This window comes from Rattus rattus, chromosome 17 (genome assembly GCF_011064425.1).
Source record: "Rattus rattus isolate New Zealand chromosome 17, Rrattus_CSIRO_v1, whole genome shotgun sequence".
NCBI classification, from domain to species: domain Eukaryota; kingdom Metazoa; phylum Chordata; class Mammalia; order Rodentia; family Muridae; genus Rattus; species Rattus rattus.
Window position 1 is genome coordinate 23,033,904 of NC_046170.1, and position 26,761 is coordinate 23,060,664.

General features: G+C 37.4%; 1 protein-coding gene across 1 annotated transcript in view; it reads left to right on the forward strand.

The window, feature by feature from the left end:
* Positions 1-26,761, forward strand: part of Iqcm (IQ motif containing M) — a 365,422-nt gene that overhangs the window by 84,987 nt on the left and 253,674 nt on the right. Inside the window, 1 exon segment of the mRNA XM_032888149.1 lies at positions 17,617-17,732. Coding sequence (XP_032744040.1) covers positions 17,617-17,732 — 116 coding nt within the window.

A 26,761-nucleotide genomic window follows, 5' to 3' on the forward strand; every position in this document is an offset into this window, starting at 1 on the left:
GAACTCCTGGAAAACCAAGTACACAGGTCACATTCCTTAAATAATATTAAATATAATGTGGTAAAAGGGTGTCATTGGCAGACTGAGCCAAAGACAAAAAATGTTGACTAAATCAGAAGGCATCACTTTCACTATGTTGGCATGTTTTGAGCACATTTGTGTATGTGTGTGTGAGTGTGTGTGTGTGTGTGTGTGTGTGTGTGTGAGTGAGTGAGTGACAGCCAGAAGTTGATGTTGGGATGGCACTTACAATCACTTTTCTACCTTTTTTGTGAGAGAGTCTTTCACTGAGCCTAGAGGTCAATGTTTTGGCTAGACTGGCTGACTAGAGAGCCACCAGTGTATGCTGGCCTCTGCATCCCAACACTGGAGATTCAGAAGGGTGGGGCTCTTTATATGCTGGGTATCTGAACTCAGATACTCTGGTTTCTTCTGGAAGCACTTTACTCATTGAACAATTGCCCACCTAGTCTTCAATCTTTTTGTTTATAAATCTTTTTTGTTCATAGTTAAAAAATAGTAAGATTCTATGTCACCATTGCATTGCAAAATACCTTACAAGTATAATTTTAGTCATTGACAAATAACATAATGCATGGTGTGCTAAAATTTACTCAATCTCCCACTTATTTGCAGCTTTTGTTTGTATGTATGTCACAGTTCCAAAGATTACCTTAGTTTGGGTTATTAGCTAGGAGTCAGGAGATTCAGTAGTCATAGATTCAGTTACTACTTAAAACAACAGAAAATACAAAGAAAACACTTGTAGGATGAAGTTCAAAGAATCCAAGAACAAACTTCTAATGGATCTTCCCCTGTTAGGTCACATAGAATTGAATTCAGTTCCTCCAGTAAATGAATCAGAGTAATATATGTAAAATACTCTGTCCTCAAGGAACTCATCAAAAACTCAGTGTCTAATATTAAAAAATATATTTTTATTCCATCCATCCACAAATTGGTGCATATATCCAGCCCCATATTCTGCCATGTATCTATACATCAGTGCAACCAAGCACCCAGGTATCCATCTATGCCTCCATCCATCCATCATCTATTATCTGTCTTGCCTATGTCTCTCTGTGTCTATACATGTGGAATATGAAGGATATCTTGTGGAAGTCTGGATTCTGCTTTTATTATGTGTGTTCTGGAGGTTGAACTCATCAGGTTTATTGGCAAGTGCCTTTACCTGTTGAGTCATCCTACCAGCCCTACATTCACCCAATAATCTTATTGGACTGGAATTACATAGACCTCATCTTTGTAGAGTGCACCAGTATTTCAGATCTCTAGAAGGAAAGTGGATATACAGCATAATTTCTATTATTTGCAAATGAATCTGGGAGATGATCTAACCATTTGGGGGAGTTTTCATTGAGATGGGAAGTGTTTGTCTGCCACATCCCCAAGAACCTGCTACAGGTTTACCTTATACAGATTTTCCTAAAAATTGCTCCCTCGTGCTAGTTTAGATTATGTTCTCTTCTGTATAATCATTAAAAATGAACTGACTTGGGTATTGCACACCTGGAATCCAAGCACAGTAGAAGCTGTAGCAAAATGACTGCCATGAATTTGAGGCCAGCCTGGATGCAATATTAAGACACTGTCTTAAAACAAACACTATGTAAACATAAATAATGCGATACTAACCACTTTCATTAATCTTTAGCTTCATCTCAGGTGTGATGGCTTAAATATGAATGTGCTCTGTAGAGCATAAGCTTGAGTACTTAATTGCCCTTTGTTGACATTGTTTGAGTAATTTAGGGAGGTGTGACCTTGCTGAAGAAGAATATACCTGGGGAAAGGTAGAGGATTTTGAAGTTTCAAAAGCAATGTGCAATTCCTAGTACATTCTCTATGAATTGTGCTTATGAGTTCTAAGCTGTTCCTGCCTCCCACTTTGTGACTTCCTGCCATGATGATAACTTATCCAGCTGCAACCACAGGCCCCAGTAAAGCCTTTCTTCAATAAGTTGCCTTGGTATTGGTGTTTTATCACAAGAACACAATGTAACTAATGCATTAGACTATCTCTTCATTAAAACAATTCAGCAATGTCATTTCATTAAAATATAAACATTTTAAAAAGACTTTGTTTATTTTCCTATTGGCATCTTGTTATGTATAAAGTTGAAAATTGGAACCTTCAATAAAATAAGATCAGTCAGATTGGTCTAAATAGCAATGACTAATGAATCTGGGGAAATTTATTATCATTATTATTATTATTATTATTATTATTATTATTATTATTATTATTCGTGTGTATAAGTGTTCATATGTGTCGTGTGTCATGATACACATATGGAGACCAGGGGACAACTTCTTGGAGTCTTTTATCCCCTTCTTACTCTGTGTGGGTTTTCTCTTTTTTTTTTTTGACCCAATTGGTAAGATATAATTGCCCACTTAAACATACAAAGCCCATTATCATCCATCCCTTGAAAACATTAATAACCTGTAAATACACAGAACCGAATCTTAATGTCAGCCCCCATTGTCCTGCCATGGCTTCTCTCTCTCCTCTCCTCCTTTCCATTCCAGTCTCCTCCTCCTTCAAACTTCTCTCCCACCCATCCTTCCTTCTCCTCCAATGACAGGCCTCCTTCTATCCTGTACCTGCCCTTCACTTGTATTTTACAAATTCAATGGGGAGAAGTTTCTGGTGAAGTCACCTGATTCTTGAGTATGTGACTAGGCAGCTGTCCTTGGCGCAGTGGAATTAGCATCAAAATACAGATAACTCCAGGGCAAACCACAACATTTCCCCCTTTTTGTCCAGTTAAAAAGCCTTTTCACTTATATATAAATTGAGTACAATTATTACCATTCTACAATTTATAAAGCAAATGATATACTAACACCCAGTCCATCACTGTATCAGTTAAACAGAACATTTATCCATTACAGCTTAAGAAAGACTTAAAATCTATATTATATCATGGCTAGCTTGTATACTATCTGATAACTATCCAATAAAATATGTATATTCAGAGTTAAACAGCCTGATTGGCTATGAGACTGTACTCAGTCTTCAACCCCGTCAGAAATCTGAGAATGACCAAATATCTATATGCATAGGAAGCCTAACACGGCTTCTAGAACTGAGAGACTATAGAGACAAATCTCCACTAGTACAGTCCCCTGTTAGCAACATGTGAGCATAAGTCTTCAGCCTTCTGGCCCAAAATCAACTGAAATGCAGATTTTGAAGGGCTGATCACCCTGTCTTGGCAGAGTTTATCAGTCAACTATACTACATAATATGTCCTTTTCTACATCAGTATTAGTCTGCAGATGAAACAGGCAGTTTTGTCTAGTGGCTCTAGCCACAAAATATTGCCTCATCTTTGGGATGACGAGCGACGAGTCCTCTATAACTTTTTCAAACTGTACATGGGTGTTGAGATATCCTTGGGGGTAGGGAGTAGGAAGAATGAAGCAAATGCTGTAGTTGATGTGTCCTGACTGGACCCAGCTGAAAGTCCTTGAGACCAGGATTCCAAGTAGGCACACTCTGTAAAATACAACTCTCAAGACAAAAGTTTAGAATCAAGATATCTTTTTGTTTGATTCTCCTGAATAAATTTTTTAGGTGGTCTACCTCTATCAAATCTGATCAGAATGAATCTGTGAGGTTTCCAGAGCCTAATCACACTTTTTGAAAACACAAAGACAAAATCTTTCTCCCAAAATACTGTGTTCCTTAGTCTGTTACCAGAAAAGTTTGTATCTTGCACTCTCCCATTATTATTATTTATATTATTATTATATTATTACTTTCTGCTCCCAGAGTAATAATATAACCATAAAACTCAAAGTCACACCCATTATGAAGGTTAAACAATTTTTTAAAAAGGAAGTAAGCTAAATAATGAGCACGATAGGCTTTTGTACTCTGTGATATCAGGAAAGTAACCCAAAATTACTGTGGAGCCCATGTTAAAAGAATCTGAGCTTCCTGTTGTGGTAGATATAAAAATAGCCACAAACCTTCACTAGCTGGCATCAACAAGCCATATGGCCTTTAGCGGGGTAATTCATAAAACAAACCAAATACTTTCTATCAATTCCAATATCAATAAGCAACATATCACACCCGGACTTTAGTTCAAAATATATCCATCTGTTAAGCTCTCTACCTGGAGCCACAGATTTTTATGTAACCTCAATTACTTCTATAATATATGCCTGCATTCACTCCCCTTGGTGTTATAGACATTTCATCACAACTCTCTACTTGGAGGTAGTGACTAATTTTTTCCTATCTAAATTCTGAACTGTGGATGAAAATCCCCACCTGATTCAGGTAATCTCTTTACTCTTCTTTCTAAAAACAAACTAAATCACCTTTTAATAATACCTGTAATTAAGAAGTAGCTTGTTTAACTAGGATTTCAACCCAAAATTCCCATGGAGCACATGTTAAAAAGAATATGAGTATCCTGAAAGACTTTCTAAACAACTTTCTTTAAAAAGCAGCTTTTAATCTCTAACTCTCTGAGCTGCCATTACTTATCACACAGCAGGGGACCTACAGCCTGCCAGCCCAGGCTACTTCCCTGTTTCTTTGTTAAATTCCCGTGCTTGAGATATCACATGACTTAACAATGCGCTGGCCTCCTCTTAGAAAATAAAAACTTTCTCTCAACTCTTAGGATTACTAGTGGATTCTTGGCCATCACATTGGTTTGCCATCTGTTGTTGTAAAAATATAAAAAATAAAAACAGTACAGGTTGTCTTTTATCCCACTAGGTCCAGCACCGCAGTGTCTCAAGATATCTGCTAGATATCTTGGCAGAAACACATCCCAACTCCATGGCAGCCCTGTGTCTCCAGCCACCGCACACTTTCCTACACTCAAACCGTCACATAAAAAAAGAACACACAACACAATAATCTTTGACCCAATTGGTAAGATATAATTGCCCACTTAAACATACAAAGTCCATTATCATCCAACCCTTAAAATAACCTGTAAATACACAGAGCAGAATCTTAACGTCAGCCTCCGTTGTGCTGCCATGGCTTCTCTCTCTCTCCTCTCCTCTGTATGGGTTCTTAAACATCAGTGGCAAGTGACTGCACTCACTAAGATGGCTACCATACCAACCTAAATTAAGTCTTTTAAAAAATTAAAATTACATTAGTTGCCACTATCTTCAGAGTAATAAAAGGAACCACTGAGGAAACTTATGTTGTGCTATCAGCTTAAGTTCACTTTCCTCTAAGATTTTATATTTGCCTAAAAACTAGTGAATTGACCTGAGTCTGTTAAGCACACATATGTCATCTAGCTCTAAAGGAAATGGTGTGGTAGCACAGACCCTTAAACACAGCTCTCAGGCAGCTAAAGGCAGGAGGAGAATGGGTTTCAGGCTAGGCAGTGTATACAGTTAGGGAGACCTTATCTCAAGAAGAAAATCAAAACTAAAAGCATTCCAAAAATCCACTTGCTAACAGATGAATAAATGAGTTCTTATTTTGTCCCAGGTAAGTACAATAGTAATTGTGGGGATCAATAGTACACTGGTCAAAACCCCTGTCCTAGAGTTTGCTGCCAGCATAGACTATGTGAGTCATGGTGACTCCTGGCAAAGATGATCTATGAAGTGTTTTCAGACTGCAATTCAGGTCTATGGGGGACCTGGTTCCTGAGGGCTTTCTCTCAGCCACTCTGACAGCAGGCTGCCCCCACTTTTCTGGGAATGAGCTACAACTCATTGAGTGTTGAGTGATTTTATCCTATCCTTAACTCAAAGTTGTATCATTGATGGTACTTTTAGAGAAAATGGTTATATTTTTCAAAGGAAGTTTCAACAAAATGAATTTTCTGCTTTGCAAGTATAAACTCTCTTTTTTAAGAAAAAGAGAAAAATTTAGTTTTTACAGAAGTGAATGTTCCTCAGGTTCTATGCTTTCTTTCTCCAAAGTCTGGCTTTTATCAATATTTTTAAGTTAATTTTGCGTTACATTATATGGCTATATTTTAAATTTATTTTCTAAGCTTCCTATTAGGTATGGTTTATTGAAGAAAAATTGATAGAGAATGCTCTCAACTGTATCCTCAAATAAATACTGAGTTATCTGGTATTTCATGCCCTGGAATTACTGCTAATAATTTTGGATATATTTTTTTACCTTCAGTTTTCAAGGTATATTTTTTCCCAGTTAAACCTCTCAGCTTCAAGGTTGTCCCATAGCACAGTGAGAGGTTTTGTGGAGGGGAATGTCATTCTTCAGGTAGTGCAGCTTGCGTTGTTACAAAAAAAAGACAAGTCACTTGTAAATTCTACGAAAGTGAAAATGGTCATTTATCATTCTTGGATAATCTTGTTTATTTGAATTCTGTGTATAGGCTCCTAATGAAGTTACATGTTCAGCCACTGTAGTGCACTGGATTTGGGGCTTTTGGTAAACAGAGTCCAAGAGTCTGCTCAAAAGCTCATAACACTTTCATAGTGGCTTTGAGTTCAAGGTGATATCTTAGAATCAAATGATGGGGTTCCTGGAAAAGTCTGGTATGCAGATGAGGTGGCTTCCCAGACTTAGGCAGGACTAGCCCTTTAGTCTGCATGCCCAATACATGGGAGGATGTGAACCTTAAGAAACAGATGCTTCTCTTGCACCTGAATTAAGGTTCTTCTGTCTTAAATTTGACTTATGTCTTTGTCTTCAGACAATTGTTTGGGTATTCAAATAAAAGCAAGATTTTCTCAGTCAATTTGAGAATTTTCCCCTTTGGCCTTTAAACCTTGAAGAAAAGTTACTGATACAGTTTCTGCTTTGCAACTTTTATTTATTTAGAAAATCCTGTTGTTGGTCTACTATTGATTGGTTCTTCTACAGGTTTGCAGAATGAATTCAAAACTATTTGAGTTTGATACCTTGGCACATATTTTCTTTTTCAAATCTGTAACAAATATTCTTTACTTTTAAAGTTTAAAATGTTATTTCTCTTTTTTTTTGTAGGATATAACAAACATTTCAATTAGTGATCACACAAACTTAAAAAAAAGTTTGCTAGATTCTAATCATTTCTCAGTTTGGGAAATTACTCCATAATTTGTTACCTTCCTTTGTACTTGTTCTGATCTTATCTTAAATACCATGTGCAATTCCTTACAGAGACACTCCCTTTCATCCTCACTACTAATCTCCTCTCTCTAATCTCCCCTCTTTTTCTTCTCAGGATACTTATCATCTGCTTTGCAGGAGTGCTTTCCAAGTTCGCTCATTTGGTATTCTGTGCTGTCAAACACACTCCCACTTGCTTCCAAACTACATTTGAAGCCTTCCATTTACATTTATCTCTGTATTTCTTATTTTATAAAAGTGCTCATTTTTAATTTTATCCTTCTAACATATTTTACTAGTTTTTAGTCTTATTTTATCAATTTTAATAATAATAATAAAATAATAATAATAATTCGACCCTGGACCTACTAGGATATTTTTGGAGGAGGCTTGGAAGATGCTTTAGCAAATAAGAGCATTGGTTGCTCTTCCATAGAACCTGGGTTCAGTTTCAGGCACCCTCACAGCAGCTTACAACCATCTATAACTCCAGTCCTAGGGGATCTGATGTCCTCATGTGGGTTCCAAAGCACTGGGTGTGCACATGGTGAACGAATATCAATATACAGAGGCAAAACATGCATGCACATAAAATAGGATAAACATTTAAACATTAAAAATATATTTTGCATTTAAGTTCATTTCCTGGAATTTTAGACATGAGACCATATTTGTTTCCTGTGGAACTACCAGCCATTTATAAATCATACACTGGGGTTGGGGATTTAGCTCAGCGGTAGAGCGCTTGCCTAGCAAGCGCAAGGCCCTGGGTTCAGTCTCCAGCTCTGAAAAAAAAAAAAAAAAAAAAAAAAAAAAAAATAAATCATACACCATCCATCTAGTTTAAACTTATTCAAGGATATAAAACTTGCTTCATCAATTCTATGCATAACTATTTTCTGAATATAGTCTTAGAGGCAAGAAAAGCAAGATAATTCCCTGGACTTAGCATATATATAGTTCTTGTTCCTTCTAGAGACTAAGGGTGAATCTACTTTGTCACCTTTTCTGGCTATAGATGATCCCTGCATCCTGCTACAAACTCTTTCCCTGACACTTTGATCTACTTGTGACTTCTATCACTAGTCTGTTCCTCTAGATGCTCATATATCCCTTGATTTTATAAATATGCCTGTAATTTATATGTAAGGCCCTCTAGGACAATCCAAGGTAATCTCCCTATCTCTGAATCCTCAATATAACCACAGCTGATCAATCTCTTATGACATAGAAGGGACAGAGGGATGGGGTCAATATGTCAGTATTTTGGGAGACACTGTTGAGTCAGCCATTGACATTTTTTCCTTGTGTCTCAGCTTAGTAGGTGTCAAATTCATATCTGGGTTCACACATCACATTATCACTTGTCTACACTTGGGATATGAGGAACTATGTTTTCCCCTCTGTGAAATGGGGACAGTAGCTGTTGGTTCAGATTAGATCAAGAAGTGTGTATGTGAATAGTTTTGTAAAGTGCATTTGCAGTACAGATTAAATCACATTACCAAGAATACCGGCCTTCAAAAAGAGAAGGAGCTCTATTCCAAGGATACGACTACAGTACAGCACATGGTTTTTCTTCAGTTTTACTCATTTTCTTTCCATGTGTCAGTTACCCACTTCTAGTTCTGTGGTCGATTGGCTGCTCTCCACTGCCCCTAATAATGTTCAGGCATCTACCTAAAACACTCAGGCTTGGCTGAGGTAAGATCTTTCTCATCCCACTTCTTCTTTCTTAATTGTCAATACCTATTTAGGGCGTGAAGAATTATAATCCTCATTATACATTGCTGACAAATATATCATATTCAGCCACTTCATGGAGCTTTTCTCTAACATGAGGTTTGCTTCAAACCTTCTTCCAGACTTGGAGTTGTTTTCTTCTCTTGTTGTGTTAGAGTTGTGGACTCCAAGTAGATTTTGATAGATAAAAGGAAAAGAGATAGATAGATAGATAGATAGATAGATAGACAGACAGACAGACAGACAGATAGATAGAGAGGTTTCTTCCCTTCTTTCCTCCTTTCTTTCATTCCTCCTTTTTTCTTTCTTTTTTTCCTTTCTTTCCTTATTCTCTCTTTCTGAGGTATTAAACCCCTACCATCTTTCAGATTGAGACTGGAGATTATATTAATATGTACATGAATGTCTTTCCTTGATTTATTTTTATTTTTCCTAATTAAAGGAAACATTCTCTTCTGCAAACTGATGGTGAATGTTTGGATTTAATTTGTTGTGACCTTGAGAATGTTCAGCTTTCCCCTTACACTGTGGCATTTTACTGGGGCTGGAAAGGTTTGTCTCATAACAAGCAGATAATAAGCTAACAAGTAGATAGAACCAGAAACCATCACTCTTTCTGAACATTTAAATTCACCACTAGCTTGGATGTATCTGCCAAATTTTTTCAAATACTTGGGAATTCAGAGAAACATGTCACTGAGAGCCCACTGTTCTCTATTATATTCTCTCATCCTCAGAAATGAGTTCCCACATTTTTTTCTAATTTGTGCTAGTCTTGTGCATTTGTTCTTTCTTCCTTCCTTCCTTCCTTTCTTTCTTCCTTCTTTCTTTCTTTCTTTCTTTCTTTCTTTCTTTCTTTTTTTTTTTTCTTTTTTCTTTTTTTTTTCAGAGCTGGGGACTGAACCCAGGGCCTTGTGCTTGCTAGGCAAGCGCTCTACCACTGAGCCAAATCCCCAACCCTGCATTTGTTCTTTCTGCAAAACAGTTCTATTTAGAAGACACCCTCAGATTAGTCTTTTGAAATAGGGCTTAGAACACAATGACCCCAAAACACAGTGCCTTCAAGTGATGAATATTTTTGGCTAAAGAGAGAGTCAGGAAGGCAGAGAGGTCTCTAATACAGGTTGTAGAAACTACAATTTCTCTATCTCAAAGCAAGCCATTAAAACATAGGCAGGCCACCCCTCAGATTATCTATGCCCCTTTACTCTGGAAACTCTCCTGTGTCAGAAGCCTTGTCCAATTCTTAGAGACCAGGGACCAAGTGAAGAAACAGATTTTGCTAAGCATTCCTCCTAATTTATCACCACTAGACAGTTCCTCCATAGTTCATATTAATTTTAAGTAGTGGGAGACTTAAAATCCTGTGCCAGTGTTCCTATCCATATATCAGACTTACGTTAATTAGATTTCCCATCACTGTGATAAAATACACTTAATTAGAGGCAACTAAAAGAAGGGCTAATTGTGTCCCATAGTTTGAAGGTATAGTCTGTCTTGGTGGAAGGTGGGCTGTGAGAGTGGGTTTAATTAACATTGATGGCAGGACTCTGGGGCATCTGAACACATTGTTTCCAAAACTGGTGCTTAGCTGATGTCTTCCTTATTTTTATTCTGCCTGGGATGCTGGTCTGTGGCAAGGCATCATCCACATCTAGGCTAGATCTTCTCTCCTCAGTTAAACCTCTCTGGAGACACACTTAGAGATACCTGGAGAAGCATGTTTCCTCAGTAATACCGGGTTCAGTCATAAAATCAAGATAAACCATTATAAGGCCTAAGATTAAAGTAAGTTTCCTTAGGGCCTTAAGGTTTGTGTCATATAAAATTTTGATAAATAAACAGGATTTTTTTATTAATCAGTTTTTATAGGGGTGTAAGCCATAAACATCAAAATAGTGAAGAATATTGTTTTCTTCTACATTCGTTTTTATTTTTCTTAAATATATTTCAAAACAGTTCATTTTATTCAAACAAAAAACGGTAGCTATAATAACTTTATAATATATACATTGTTTCATTTGACAAAATAATACATATGAATTAGTTTAAATGAACTAATTTTTTTGCCATTTTTTTCTAAAATTCAACTAATATAGTAGATAGAATTCAGCTACCCAAGCAACTTTTTGAGGTTTGATTATTCAAATGATTAAGATGCTATTTGTCAACTGTAGGTTACCATCCCTTTTAATTATATAGATAATCAAACTAAGAACTGCTAATTCTCTCTCCTAACTATTAATTGTTTGTAATTACCTACAGTTTAAAACTGCATGTGTAATTAACTCTAAGAATTAATTGATACAAAGGGATTGATAGAAAGGAAACAAAATGAGCTTAGCATTAAAGAGGCTTTGGGGACCCAAGACCACTAAACCCATTTGGTTCTGTCACGTCCTAATAAAGATATATTGGCTTTTCATTGGGCATTCTCCAGAGGCAGCTGCATGCACTGCTACTTCACAGCATTTAGTTTCTTGGTTGAGTGAAACCTTCTATGCAAAGTTCAAATTTCTGTTGTCTTTTGCCAATGTCCAGATGAACTGAACAAATCTATTGTTTGTGATGTGGGAGAATGCCAGCAAATTCTTTCCTCCCTCCTTTCTCCTCCCTTTCTCTCAGGCTTGGTGAATCACTTGAATAATTTAAATTTCTAAAACAGCCATGCTTACTAGGTTTCAGAAACTTATCCAACCTGTTTAAATAATTGGCTTAAGTTAAGCACATACATTTGAATAAAAATGGAAAAAAACCGTCCACCTGGAGGATACTTAGAAACTATTACCATTATAATTGTGAAGATATTGGAGACTAAGGAAAGATGATGTGGTAAAACCATTTTGCCCTCCAAAAGGTTGTATTGTATGTGGAAACATTTTTGTCTCCTCGTGGAGTTGTATTACTTGGGGGCTTTCATTTTCATGCTTTTGCTGGCTGGCGTGCCATTTAGTGCCAAATCAGTGCTGGGATCTAAGAAAAGTCTGAAGCATTTTCAGTTGTGTCTAGATTGGCAATGAGATATGCAGAAGACAGCAAAATAATATGAACGTGTGGTATTTTCCAAGAGAGAGCCTAAAATAAGAAATGAGGAAGTGCAAAGTCAGGAAGACATCCGTGTGAGGAGGTCTTTAGCATTTGTTTTTAATGCTTGAGAACTACTGCTCTTCCCTGTTGCTCAGTGTTTTGTTCTGTCCTGATGGCTGATCTCTGGATTATTGATAAGAGTTTTAATTATTCCACCTATTAATGCACAGCCTGCTCCCGTGTAGCCTTTACACACTCACACACGCACGTACACCTAGACTTCTGAGTCTTCATTTCTCTGTGGCATCACCTCAGAAGATTGTTGACTCTGAGAAGAGTTTATGATAATTTAGTCTGAAAAATGGCTCTGGTTTTCTTTAAACCATAAGCTTATAACTTTGGGCTGACTTTGTAGAATAAACTGGAATTTGTTGCTTGTCACCTTGGGTGCCAGCTTCTGAGGGGAGTCATTAGCATACATCAGTGTGCGAATGATTGCCTTGAAGATTTTAGTGGAGTCTTTACTGCTTCCCGGAGTGGAAACCATTATAGCTATATTTCCTAGTGTGATACCTACATACCAAAAAAATAATACATAGCCTTTTCAACTGCATGAGTCTGTCTGGCAGGTAAACAGGATAAAATATTTGAAAACGCCCCGAAGTCTCCTTAGAAATAAATTGTGTGGTATTAGTTCCATATGGAGCCTTGATCCATTAGTGGTCAAGAAGATTCCCCGCTTTCCTCATATAATCCTAGTTTTTGAGTCTTTCTTTTACATTTCCTTGATTTAATATATAATAATTGTATGGATTATTGAATTTCATTAAACTCTCTACACACAGACACACCACATACCACACACACACAAGCACGTACAAACACACACTCACATACCACACCACACATAAATATATTCACACACCACACACCACTCACCATATACACACACTCACACACACCACATACACGCACCATACCATTTATACACACACACATACACACACACACCACATGTAACACACACTCACAAATCACACACACACCATACCATTTACACACACACACACACACACACCACACCAAATATACATACACATATCTACGCACACACAAACATACATACACTCACACCATACACACAGACACACACACACACACACACACACACACACACACACACACTGGACTTTGATCATGCTCACACCCTCGACAACTCTTTCTTAGACTTCTTTCTCCAACACTCTCCTCTTTCACATCCACACTGGTGCCCTTTTGTGTTGCACTCATATCTATCTCCGCAGACTCCAACAGTGCACATGAAATGTAGCACACATCTTAGTGTAGCTGCTTGAATTTAACAGGACTGCTCCATATTTTTTCTTCAAATGATACCATCTCATGTTTATGTTTGATTAAAATGCACATGTGCATTTTGTGCACTACATTTTTTTTTTCTGTTTGCCTATTGATTGCCCCCTTGACTGGCTCTGTAACCTAGCTGTTACGTTAATACAGCAAGAAAAGGTGGTTGTACGAGTTTCCCTGTAGTAAGCTGATTTTGTTTCTTCGGTGGATATGCCAGAAGTACTATAGCTAGATCAGATAGAAGTTATATTTCAATTTTTTGAGGAACTTCTATATTGCGCTCCGTTCTGGCTCCATAACTTACATCAGTAGTGGGTCATCCCCACATGACCTGGCATCTGAGCAGCACTTCTCAGTCTCTGGTTTCTTCACAATAACCATTTGACTGAAATAGAGTTTTGTACATTTATTTATGTACAAATTTGTCTTATAGCTCAAGATTCTAGACATATTTAATATATCTACTAGTCTGCTACCCTTTGAAGTGTCTTTTCAGATAATTTGTTCATTTATTGGATTTATTATTATTCTTTTGGTGCTTACTTTAATTTTTCTTGCTTCTCTAGACCTTCTGGATATTAATTGTAGAACTAGAGTTTTATTTTTTTTTTTTTTTATTTATTTTTTTGGTTCTTTTTTTCGGAGCTGGGGACCAACCCAGGGCCTTGCGCTTCCTAGGTAAGCGCCTACCACTGAGCTAAATCCCAGCCCCAGAACTAGAGTTTTAAAAGGTTACTCATTGTCAGAGTCCGGATGTGCAGGGCCGGACGTGCCTGAGGGAGAGCCAGAGATAGGACTTGCCAGACCAGCTACCAGCCCCAAGGACACTGACCATCCGTAGCTACCCTCTCCCCTTCCTTCACTCCCCAGAAGTGAGTCATCCCCCTGAGTGAGATGAGCCACCCTACCCGCGCTGCTGAGCTGCTAGATAGCATGTACTCCTTACTGATGTAATTTCGCGCCGAAAGTAACTGTGCACCATTCGAAATGACCAATCATGTGTAACCGCGAGAATGCCCCTAACCTCCCCTATATAAACTCCCGAGTTTGGAAGCTCGGGGTCGATTCCTCTGTCTCCTGTGTGAGATACGTATCGACCCGGGATCCCACTAATAGGGATCTTGTTAATAAAAGCTACCTCTTGCTGTTACATCAAGACCGGCTACTCGTGATTCCTGGGGGCACCCCACCCCGCGATTGGAGCGACAGACACAGCTCCCCGTTTAGGGGTATGCTCTTTCATAATAAATAACTGTTGGGTGCATATCTAGCAAAGATTTCTCTCCCATTTTATAGACTTTCATTGCACCCTGTTGTTTCTTATACTACATGGAAGCTTTTTAACTTAACACAAACGCCTTTGCCACTTTGCACTCAGTTTCTCAGCTATTATGTGTCAAAAAAGGTTTAAAAATCCCGGTCTATGCTGATATCTTGAGGTGTTTTATAGTTTCTGATCTTACATTAAGGTCTTTGAGCTGATTTGTAGAGAGAGGGGGAAGGAGTCAGTGAGTCTGGTTAAATTCTCAGAAATGTATATGCAGTTTTCCAAGGACTACTTGTCAAAGAGGGTTTTTAGCCAAGGTGTGTTTGGGGCACCTTTGTCAAGAATCAGATGGCTGTAGCTCTGTAGACTGAAGCCAAATTGCTTTTACCAGTGTTTGTGTAGCTACTTTCCTCTCAGAGCTAATGAGCCAGAGGCATGGGGCCATTCCATGTAAAATATTGCCCTGGTCGTAGAAAAATTCATGAACTTAAATCAGAGATTGGAAAAAGATGTGCAGTTCTCTAGAACATGGCCTCCTAAACTTTTTGACTTGCAAACCTCTTTGGCCTTAGAAATTGTGCCCCAAGTATAGGGATCTGTAAAATAGGCATAGAAATAAAATACTTACTGATAAATCAAGAAAAAATTATTTAAAAATGTTTCTCTGATATACATGTAATGTTGCCATCGAAGATTTAGAGGAATTTGCACAATAATGAAATAGATTTGCTTGTTTACCTTATAGAATGAACTAAATCTTGGCTAAATTAAGACACAGAACATCTTCATTGTTTTGCAGTTAGCTGGTATTTTTATATTGAGGACCTTGCATCATATAAATTGTTCAGAGCATAATTGCAATAGTCTGTTTAAGGCCATTTAGGAATGGTCGGAAATCTTTTCTACTCCCAAGCCAAAACAAACTTAGTATATAGAAAGCAGTGATGCTCAAGTCAGCAACTCAAACAAGGCTTTAAAAAAATCAAATTGTAATATGATATAATCTAAAGACAAAGTAGTTCATGACTTCCATGCTAAAAAATGAAGTCTGCTTTTGTAATTCAGCCATTGTATTCCTACAAGAGCAGAAAGTCTACATAGTAAAAGAACAACTTAGCTGGAATCTGAACTGGGACCTTCCAGGTAACATTTACTGGCAGTATTTGTCACAAAGTCACATGAAACATAAGGTGTGTGTGGGAAACATAGTAGCAGTAAGGGTGTACGTAGACATTGAATTTTGAATTAATTTTAGGTTTTCACACTTTCTGAAATTTTTACTATAGTCATTTGTTTTCCTGCCAAGTATACAATCTCATGGGTCTCCATGTATAATTTAAGAATCTGGGGGTTGAGGAAAGAGATTGTGAGATATTGCTAAGAAAGTTTCACAAGGAGGCTGGAGGGATGACTCAGTAGTTAGAGCACTGTCTGTACTTCTTGAAGATCTGGTTTGATTTCTAGCACCCACATGGTCTATATCAACCACCTATAACCAGTTCTAGGGGATCTGACACCTTCTTGTGGCCTCCATGGCCAATGAATTCATGGTACACAGATATGCATGCTTGCAAAACACTTATGCAAATAAAAACATCCCCCAACTTTACAAAAAGTATGAGGACTGCCATACCTCTGAAATGTCCTGTGCAGTCCTGTTTCACCTAAGGCTTATAAAAGTCCCAATTAAAGTAAAAGAGACATATGTAACTTTTCCTGGTCAACATCTTTTGTTGTTTTAATCTAACCAGTTCTCTGTAAGTTTCTTATTGAAATTTGTTTCCACTAAAGAATTTCCTGTATTCATATTGAGTCATGAATAAAACAAATGATTTACTGTGTTCACTTTTAAGAGGTTTTGAAAGTTTTGATAGAGACCGGAGACTCTTTTGACTAAATAAGCAATCATATACAAATAAAATAGGCATGTATATTAGGATATGTATACAATAACATTTGGCCTTTTATGATTTTAATTTACATTTTACCTCCCTATAAGACATTTAGCCTATGATCCCATAATAGAAGCAGCTAAATAGAACAATTACATCTGAAGTTTCAAAATTGCTGTGTAATAACACATCATAAATACTGAACTGACATTTTCTGAAGAGAATGTATGAGTAGATATTAGTAAAGTTGGAAATCTGATATAAATTGGCTTATTTGGATGGCAAGATTGAGCTAACTATTCTTTTAAAAAAAAGTAATGGGTAGTTTCAATAAATAAATAATCAGGTAAATCTCAAATCTCATCATTTTTTGTTTTTTATTTTTTTATTTGTTTATTTACATCAAACACTGTTCCCCCTCCAGGTCCCCCCTCACAGATACCCTCCCCACTCACTTCCCTTCTCCTCTGAGAGAGCCCCCAACCCCACGAGTATTTCCCCACTCTGGCTCATCGACTCTCTGCAGGGTAGGTACATCCTCTTTAACTGAGGCCAGTTGGGAAACATATCACAGTCAAGCTTTAAAGATATCCTGCATTCCAGTTGTTGGGGGCCCACATGGAGACTAAGCTTCCTGTCTGCTACATATGTGTCCAGGCCTTGTTCAAGCCCATGTGAGTTCTTTAGTGGGTGGCCCAGAGCTCCCAGGGGTGGTTAGTTGTCATACCCATCATTTTCTTAAGGAAAAGATTGCAGCAGAATTCCCATGGAAGAATGGAGGGGTCTGTTGTCTGGCCATTTTCTCTCTCACTTGAACACTATTCACGATTTCACTTACTTTGCATTTTTAAAACTTAGTCCTTCATAATTTTCTTTTTATTTTTATATGTGCAACTCACAAATAGGATTTTACTCGAAGTCTCCTTTAAAAAAAAAAGTCAACATTCTTGGAGAAGTGAGTACCCAAGGATGAACCCGTTAGCTTGCTGATGGCACACTGGATGCAATAAAAACGCAGAGCTTTACTGTGAAGGAGCTAATTAATTCAAGTCTTTCTTTGTGCAGGGCCATCGCTTCTTCATCTCTCTCTGATGAGATGACAAGATGTGATTTTAACCCAGAAAAGTGAGCCCATAAAGATGATTTGCTTTCCTTCTTGTATCATTAAGCACTATGATCAGTATGTACTCATCTTAGATAAATATTATTTTAACCTCCACCAATATCTCTAGCTGACAGGACTCTTTATGATTGGAGGAGCACTGCATCGATAAGATCTTCCCATTTGCCTCATGAATCTGTTAAGACTTTATCAGGATCCTCGGTGATGTTTAAGGATCATAATATAGTAAGTATTTTTAAATATGGACATGGTATTTATTTGCTGTTGTTATTTCCCCAGGAAAATATTGGGTCAATTTTGATGAAAATACATGAAATTTTACAGTGACCTATTACATTTATAAATTCTCCATTGAAATTCGTCTTCTTAGCTACATCTTATTAGTTCATGCGTGCAGTCCCAGCACATGTGAGGCCAAAGCAGGACATTGGCTGTGTGCTTGAGGCCAGCCTAGGTAACAGTTCTGAGGTATTGTCTCAACGTCAAAAGCAACCTCACCAAAATAAATAATTAGACAAATAAACAAATAAATGCTCTTTTCTTCTAGAAGCATATCTTGAGCCCTTTTTATCATGCCTTGTGTAAAATTTACTAATCACTTTGACCTTGCGCATATATTTTATTAGAAAAGCACTTAACCAAAGGATCATCACATGTTTTTTTTTTCTACATGTGATTACACAGCTACTCTTTTCTGTATTATACCATGGAGTCAAGTAGAGACTGAGGATAAACACATCTACTTGAAGGATGATAATTGAGGGACCGAGAAAATCCAATTTAGGGCTTTTAGAGTGAAGACTCTAATTCAGAGCACGTGAAGCTATAATCTGATAGTCTTTTTGGGTTCTTCTATTAGAGCAAATCCTTAGGTGCAGAGATGTGAATACCACAGGAAATTCAGCTTTAAACATCTTTAGCACCAATTCTGTAAAAAAAGATTCCAGAGGTATAACACTGTCTCAGAGAGTCAGTCTGTGTATCTTATGTTTCTTACATGATCCTCCCTGTGTGTGAATATGCATAACCCCTCTTTTCTTTTATCCTATATTTTATTTGATAATGATTTCTTTGGTTTTCTTCCCTTATCATTTGCCACCATAGAAAAAAATGTCAGTGAGTGGTACTAGATAAATTAAACAGCAAAAGTTCATTCTTCTCACAGTTCTGGATCCCAGAAGTTAGCCATCAAGGTTGCTGTCAGGTGTTTCTTCTGAAGCTTCCCTGTTGACTGACACCGTAGCTGTCTGCTTTGTGTGGCTTCTCCTCTATTTGTATGGATTCTGGTGTCTCCTATTTTCTGATAATATTTAATTTAGCTTCCTAAGAGCTGTGTGTCCAAAGATGATCACACTGAGGGCTAGGACTCTAGCATGTTTGAAAAACACAATGTAATTCATAATTTTGTTAGACGAATGAAATATATTTGAAATGCTTCCTTATGTTGAATAGTCCTTTACATTTATTTATTTGTTTGCTTGTTTGCTTATTTTTGGGTAGTGATGCATGGGCCATGGTGTACAGGTCAGAGGACAACATATAAGAGTGAGTTCTTTCTTATACTGTGTGGGTTGTGGAGTTTGAAGCTAAGTTAACAAGATTAGCAGAAAACATCTTTACCCACTCACCAGCAATAGTTCTTAACGTCATTTAAAAATGTTTTATTTATATTTTTTCCTATAAACACAACTTTATGTTCACTTTTGTCTTATGGCATTAATTATGTTACTCATATCTTTATGAGTCTACATTACTAAAATTAATTTTTACAAGTCTGTTTTAGGTATGAAAATTATATGGATTTTTTTAATGGAAAATATAGACATGTCTAAATTTTCATGTCTGCATGTGTATAACTTCCTGAAAAAAGTTAAGTCATTGTTATATATTGTTTATGGAAGACATTCCTTAATTCATCATTGTTATAGTTTAGAGGAAAATGTCTCCTATAGGCTTATATGCTTAAACACTTGATTACTAGCTGTTAACATTGTTTTGGTAGATTATCTGACATTCAGGAAGCAGAAATTAGATGGACAGTGGTAGGCCTTATGGTTATAACTTGATTTTTGTTTCCTGTGCTTCTTGACTTGATGATATGATGTAACCAGTTGCCTTTCAAAGTATGAGCCAGTCTTGCCACCATGGCATCCTTAACATGATAGACTGCACCCTCTCAAACCATGCAAACAATCCTTCGTCTCCTATGTTTATAATCCTAGTGATATAAACTAACCAGTGTAGAAAATCAGCACTGAAAAATGGAGTCACTACTGTGGAAAATAGTGGAAATGTTTGCAGTGGGAATGTGAAAGAGTTTGGAGTTTCTGGTTATAGAAGCGGTTGTGTGCTATAAGTAGAGCTCAATAGACCTTTCTGGTAGATGTTCAGAAGACCAAACTGCTGCTAGAAATGTGAATGTCAAAGTATTTACATGAAGTTTTGAAGGGGAAGAAGGACTCTACTAGGGACTTCCATGTTCCAACAATGGATCTGGCTACATTCTGCCCTCGTGTTGAAAAATTGATGTGAATTAAAAATTGATGAATTTTTGCTTGGCAAGGGAGATTTCAAAGCATTATAGCATTCAAGTTCTATTGTGGTAATTTCTCACTGCTTTTTGTCAGGTTTACTTTGGGGAAGAGCAGAAAGTTGGGGAAATTTTTCACTTTGGTAAGGAAAAGTATGAACCTAGATGGGAGTTGTAAATATGGTTACTGTAGAGAAATTAGCACCATGAGGAATGGTTTGGCCTATAATGTGCTTGCCACATAAGTATGAAGACCTGAGTTTGTACCCTCAATATTCACATAAAAGCCAGGCCTGGTGGCGTGTGTCTAAAACCCCAGCTCTGGAAGGTGAGAAATGGGAAGGTGCAGCTTGCCAGCTGGCTACTCTAGCAACTCTGTGAGCTCTATATTCAGTGAGAAACGTTGTCTTAAATGTAAGGTAAATAGTGACTGGGGAAGACACTCAATACTGACCTATTTCCTCCACACAAAAGAAAAAGTGAGCAAACTACTGAACTGAGAACGGGATCCCATTGGAGGAGTTAGAGAAAGGATTGAAGGAGCCGAAGGGATTTGCAACCCCATAAGAACAACAATACCAACCAACCAGAGCTTCCAGGGACTAAACCACTACCCAAAGAGTACACGGAAAAAGTCATGGTTCCAGCTGCATTTGTAGCAGAGGGTGGCTGTGTTGGGTGCCAATGGAAGAAGAAGCCCTGGGTCCTGCCAAGGTTGGACCCCCAGTGTAAGAGAATGTCAAGGAGGGGAGGCGGAAGGGGGAATTGTTGGGGAGCGGGAGCACCCTTATAGAAGACGGGGAGAGGGAGGGGATATGCTGCCCTTCTCCGGGAAACCGGGAAAAGGAGGAACATTCAAAATGTAAATAAAACATATCGCATAAAAAAAAAGAAAAAAGTAAAGGTGAGTAGTCATAAGCTTTTTGTGTAAGTGCAGTTAGACTTAATTAAGACTATATCTTATCTGTGGACATCAACTAAACAGTGTGTGTGTGTGTGTGTGTGTGTGTATGTGTGTGTGTGTGTGTGTGCGTGTGTGTGTATGTACCTATGACTGAGACAAGAGTTTGAGAGTCAAGCTTTCAGATTTTTTTTCTGGCAACCCTGGTCTTCAATTTTTATTATTAGAAGTCACTTTCATATTTTAGAAATGACTTTTGCTTTGTCTAAGGATTTTCCTATCCTACAAAACACTAACATTTCATATAGTGATACAAGAATAAGTTCTAAGTTTATTTCATGTTTGAATAAGTAAAGTTATTACAAATTTATTTTATTTTATTAAAATGTATATCCTAAAGTTTCCTGTTTTGCCTATTCTTCCAACTCTGGCTGAGTGCAATCACACCCACACTCCCACAGAACTGCTGCTGCCATTTCTCTTCAGAACACCCTTGTTATCTAAAACTGTCAATCTCTGTCGCTGCTAAGTGCTAATTCTCCTGGATCTGCTTTCTTGAGCTCCCAGATGCCACCACTACCCTTGCTGCCTCTGTGACTCTGACCCCTGTAAATACCTCAAGCAATCAGAATCTCACAGTCTGTTTTCTTCTTTAGTGACTGGTGGATTTCACTTAGCTAACATCTTAAAAGGTTATTCTGGATTGTATTGTGTATCACATGTACTTCCTTTATTAGGCTGAACAATACTACATGTTAGATTGGGTATCTATCGAATGACAATTGAGTAGCTTTCACCTCCTGAATGTTCAGAGTAATGTCACTGTGAACATGGGGGCTCAAATGTCTTAATCTCCATGTTTATTCCTTTGGAGCATGTGCCACAATTGAGATTGCTGATTTATATTGTATTTTATATTTAACTCTTTGAGAAATCATCTTATTGTTTTTATTGTTACTTCGTTGTATAGTATAAGTAAAACTATCCTTGAAAAATAGTCAGTTGAGTTATGTTTTATGGTCTCTGAATAATGGAGATACTTATGGCCTTAATTTTCTTGAAAGATAATATTATCTAAGGTAACTGAAACTTTTGGATATAATACAAGCATAAAAGTGTAAAATTACTTTATAATCATGTGGGCAAGACTACTATCTCCAATTTTTCTTTCAATCTCATGCTATAACTCTGAGAATACATACAGCAGTCCTAGAGAGTACAGACCTTGGGTACAATTATGATAGGCAAAGGAAAACAAAGCAAAACAAACCTTTGGTATTGCCCAGTATTCAGAGATGTAACATTTAATGTTTGTATCATTAGCATGGTTTTATTTTATATGCGTTTGCTTCTATGTATAAATATATACCACATGTGAGAAGAGGGCTATTGGACCCTAAAACTAGAGTTACAGATGCTTGTGAGCTAACATATGTGTGGTAAGAACTGAAATGGGTTTCCTTCAAGAGCAACATGTGCTCTTAACCACTAAGGCATCTATCTCCAACCTGTAACATTTTTGAAAATAATTAGAATTAAAACAGATATTGACAGAAGTTTCTAGCTAATCCTTGTAAGCAAAACAGTGAAGGAACATGCTTATTGTCAGTCATGCAAGACATTCCACAGTTGATTGCTTGATACATGCTGTTGCAGTCTCTAGGGTTCAGAAAGCTATCTCTGGAAGAAACCAATTCATTTTTGTGATCCCTTAGAATGAGGACATGGGAGTTTCCCTTTGTGCATGTGCCTTAGGGGAAAAGTGTCAAGAAAAGAGGGTGAGATGTGCATATGACCACTATATAACCATGTGGCCCTTCAGCAAGCCCATGTCCTACCAGCAGGAAGAAACCTCTTTTTTTTTTTGTGTGTGTGTGTTTTTTTTTTTAGGGCTTTCACTTACACTGGTGATCTTAATAGGATATTCATTGCTACCTATGAGGTCAGAGTCCAGGGTCAGTCCATGTATAGTCTTTAGGTAGTGGCTTAGTCCCTAGAAGCTCTAGTTGCTTGGCATTGTTGTTCATATGGGGTCTCGAGCCCCTTCAAGCTCTTCCAGTTCTTTCTCTGATTCCTTCAACAGGGGTCCTATTCTCAGTTCAGTGGTTCGCTTGGCATTCGCCTCTGTATTTGCTGTATTCTGGCTGTGTCTCTCAGGAGGCGATCTACATCCGGCTCCTGTCTGGCCTGCACTTTTTGTTTCATCCATCTTGTCTAATTGGGTGGCTGTATATGTATGGGCCACATGTGGGAGGTCTGAATGAGTGTTCCTTCAGTCTCTGAAGAAACCTCTTGATATAGCCAAACCTTCAGTAAAAGCAACATGCCTGGCATTAACTTGAAAGTAGATATTAGCAGCAAATACAACTTGGTCTTATAATTGGTTACCTTAGAATTGCTTCCTAGTTTTCATATTTTTATTTATGTGTATAGGTGAATGTGCACATGTTTATATGTATGTGTCTAGGCCAGAGATGAATATGGTATCTAGACCTCAGCATTTTAGATAGATAATCTGCCAGCAAACCCCAGGGATCTTCCTCTGCCTCCTCAGCACAGAAACTTCATGGTTTCACACCCATATTTTATGTGGATGCCAGGGATTGAATCAGGTCTTCATTCTTGCAAAATAAACATTTTACACTCAGCCATCTCTTCATCCCTCTGTTTTTATTTTAAGGCACCTTCTGTTGTATAGACTTGGATTTCCAGCCATTCTAATTCAACCCTCCAAGGGGAACTTATCCTCTATGGAAAGTAAGAAACAGAAAGGTTTACTTCTCCTTCTATTTTATTAAAATACAGCCTCCTCTCATAAACTAACAGTCACTGGCTTTGCTGAAACAGATTTCTTTTATGAACAAGAGACGTTAAACATGAGCTGTTCCTATCAAGTAAATATCACAGAATGGATATTCACAAATGAAATTTCTTAAAGTTTTCTTTGTGAAGCATTTTGGAGGTTTTCAGTAAAAATGGGTTTTTCAGGAACCTAAAGAATATTTTTTTAATTGGAGATTTTAACGTCTTATGTAATTATTACTTATATTCCTTGTCAGGATACCATGTATTTTTTTTTTACTCAAAGAATGAGTTTCTTATATATAAAAATGACAAATATACTTTAAAAACAGTATTTTTTGAGAATTTAATATATTCATACAATTTATTTTAGTGACATTTATATTCTTCCCTAACTTGTCCAGAAATTTCTGCTCCCTTCTTAGCCAGCGAACTTTATATTGATTCTGAGTCACAACCCTATCTTCCACCAACCTAGAAAGTGGAGTTTGTGTTGTCATGTCAAGATATCCTGGGCTCAAGGCCTGCCCCAGAGAATGACTGATATACATCTAGGGGTGGGACTTCATGCTTACCACCCTTTCTTCATGTTGGGAATTCCTCTGTCTTGAACTTGTGCCATCACAATCACTGTGAATTCATCAGTAGGTCTACGCTATTGTATCTGGGACATTATTTTCTTGATGTCATCCGCTATCTCTGGCTCTTGAAATCTTTGTGACTCCTCTTCCACATGGATCCCATGACCTTGCAGAGAAGGCTGTCGCAAATACTTGCACATTTATGGCTCAGCGCTCCAAACTCACTCTGCATGCTGGTCAATTGTTGTCCTATGTGTCTGTTACTATCAACAAAGAAGAAGCTTCTCTGATGAGAGTTGAGCAAGGTGCATATATATGTGTATAGTAATTTTTAATATGTCACAAGGAGTCATTTAATCACTGTGTCTACTTATCAGAATAATAAAAATAGGTTTTCTCTTAGGACCCATGACGTATATTCCTCAGGTTCTTAGCCTTATAGATAGTGGCAGGCCTGGGTTCCAGCTCATGGGTTGGGTCTCAAATCCAATAAAAATCTGGCTGGTTGCTCCCATAACATCCAACATAGTGTACCCTGAGCTAGTAAGTGATATCCTTATGATATTGCAGCAGTGAGCCAAGCATCCAACTAAAAAGGGATCTTAGTATATTACTTTTACATTTTTTCATTATATAAGACCATTAGAGTTTGACTTTGTGAAGTTATTTCATACAAGTTTATTTTCTTTGGAAATCAATATATTCAACCAGACTTCCCAATATTAATTGACCTGTTATTCTGAAATGCCCTCCAGTGGGAAAGGCATTTGAGGAGCATGAGCCTCCTGGATGTTAGTAATGGCACTGGAAGTGGTTCTACTTACGTGTCTGCCAGTCAAATTATGTTATTATTGTTAGCATGTGGATAAACTAGAGTTTATTTCCAGCTTTGGAAGCTATGTACAGAGAACATTTGAGCAGCTATTAGGTGAAGGAAAGGAACAGGCTGTACACGCCCCAGGGAATCCCCCCCTCCCCCCCTCCTGGGAGGCTAGGTACACTTGTTCTCTAGTAAAGGAACATTAACTAAATTTCTTAAAAAGTAATGAAAGAGAACAAACTGTAAAAAGGCAGCCAAAAAAAGGCAAACATCTGTTACTGAACATGTCTCACTTGACTTCCTTTTAATGTTCTTAGGAATAAATTTATGAACTAGGGAAGCTTTAGCACTAATTAGCTTGTTTTCATCAAACAAAATGCACCAGACATGGATGTTGAATATGAATGAAAACTTCAGTAGTAACAGTAAGTAGATAACATGATGGCAGCTAGGGCAAAGGCTGCAGGGGTTTGATTTATGGCTATGAATTATGTGTTGCTTTAAGTTGTTCTGATTTACTTCTAATTATGGTCAGTCAATAAAGCAGTCTTTAGAAAGCTGTGTATTCAATGAACAATCGATTGATCAGGAAAGGACTTTTCTTCATTCATGTACCTTTAGGCTCCTGGGATGTTATAGTCATTCAGAGTTGTAAAAGGACAGGTTTGTAGCAGAAGCAGCCACAGTAGTAATAACAGTGGCTTTCAGTATTCACAGCTACATATAAGCCTGCATATAAAAAACTTCAGACCAAAATTTTCCAGCAATTTAGAAAACTGAGTTTTAGAGAGATACAAAAGTAAATTGATCAGAAAATCAATATCACTTGTGTCCATGTCTGCAATAAGACACGTGGATGTTCTTAGTGAAGGCAGATAGAGGACAATACACTGGCCTGTGGTGATTGGAAGAGATCAAGTAACATACCAATAATCAAATGACTTAGGTTTTGTTTTCATGTATGATATCTAAAATGTGTTGGTTTTTCTGAGCTTTTCAAATTTCATACTCAGATGAGAAAATGTTTACTTGCTTACAAAGTAGTTGGTGGAGGATGAGGAAAATGACACATATACACACATATATACACGTAAAACCCCTAGGTATATACACATATGCAGACACATATAGACATATACCCCTGTATATATGCACTGCCATGTACATACATACATTAATCACATGTATGTTTGAATATACACCAATATACATAACCCTCACATATATGTGCCCCTCACACACATATACATACATACATACACCCTGCATATACATACAAACATGTACACACATGTACATATGCATATACACACATATGTAACGCCCACAATACTTGGTACAAACATATGCACAATATACATATGCAAACATATAGCAAGCATGCAATACACATACAAATATATATGCATAACCTACTCCCCATGTACAATTACACTTGTACTCACATCTATATATATACATATGCATATATAAACAAACAGAAATACACATATAAGCATACACATGGAACAGAGCCAATGAAAAGCACATCTAGGATACTGTTACTAGGAAGAAGAAAAGGGGAAGAAACACTGGTTTAAGGATGTCACACGTAGGGGTTGGGGATTTAGTTCAGTGGTA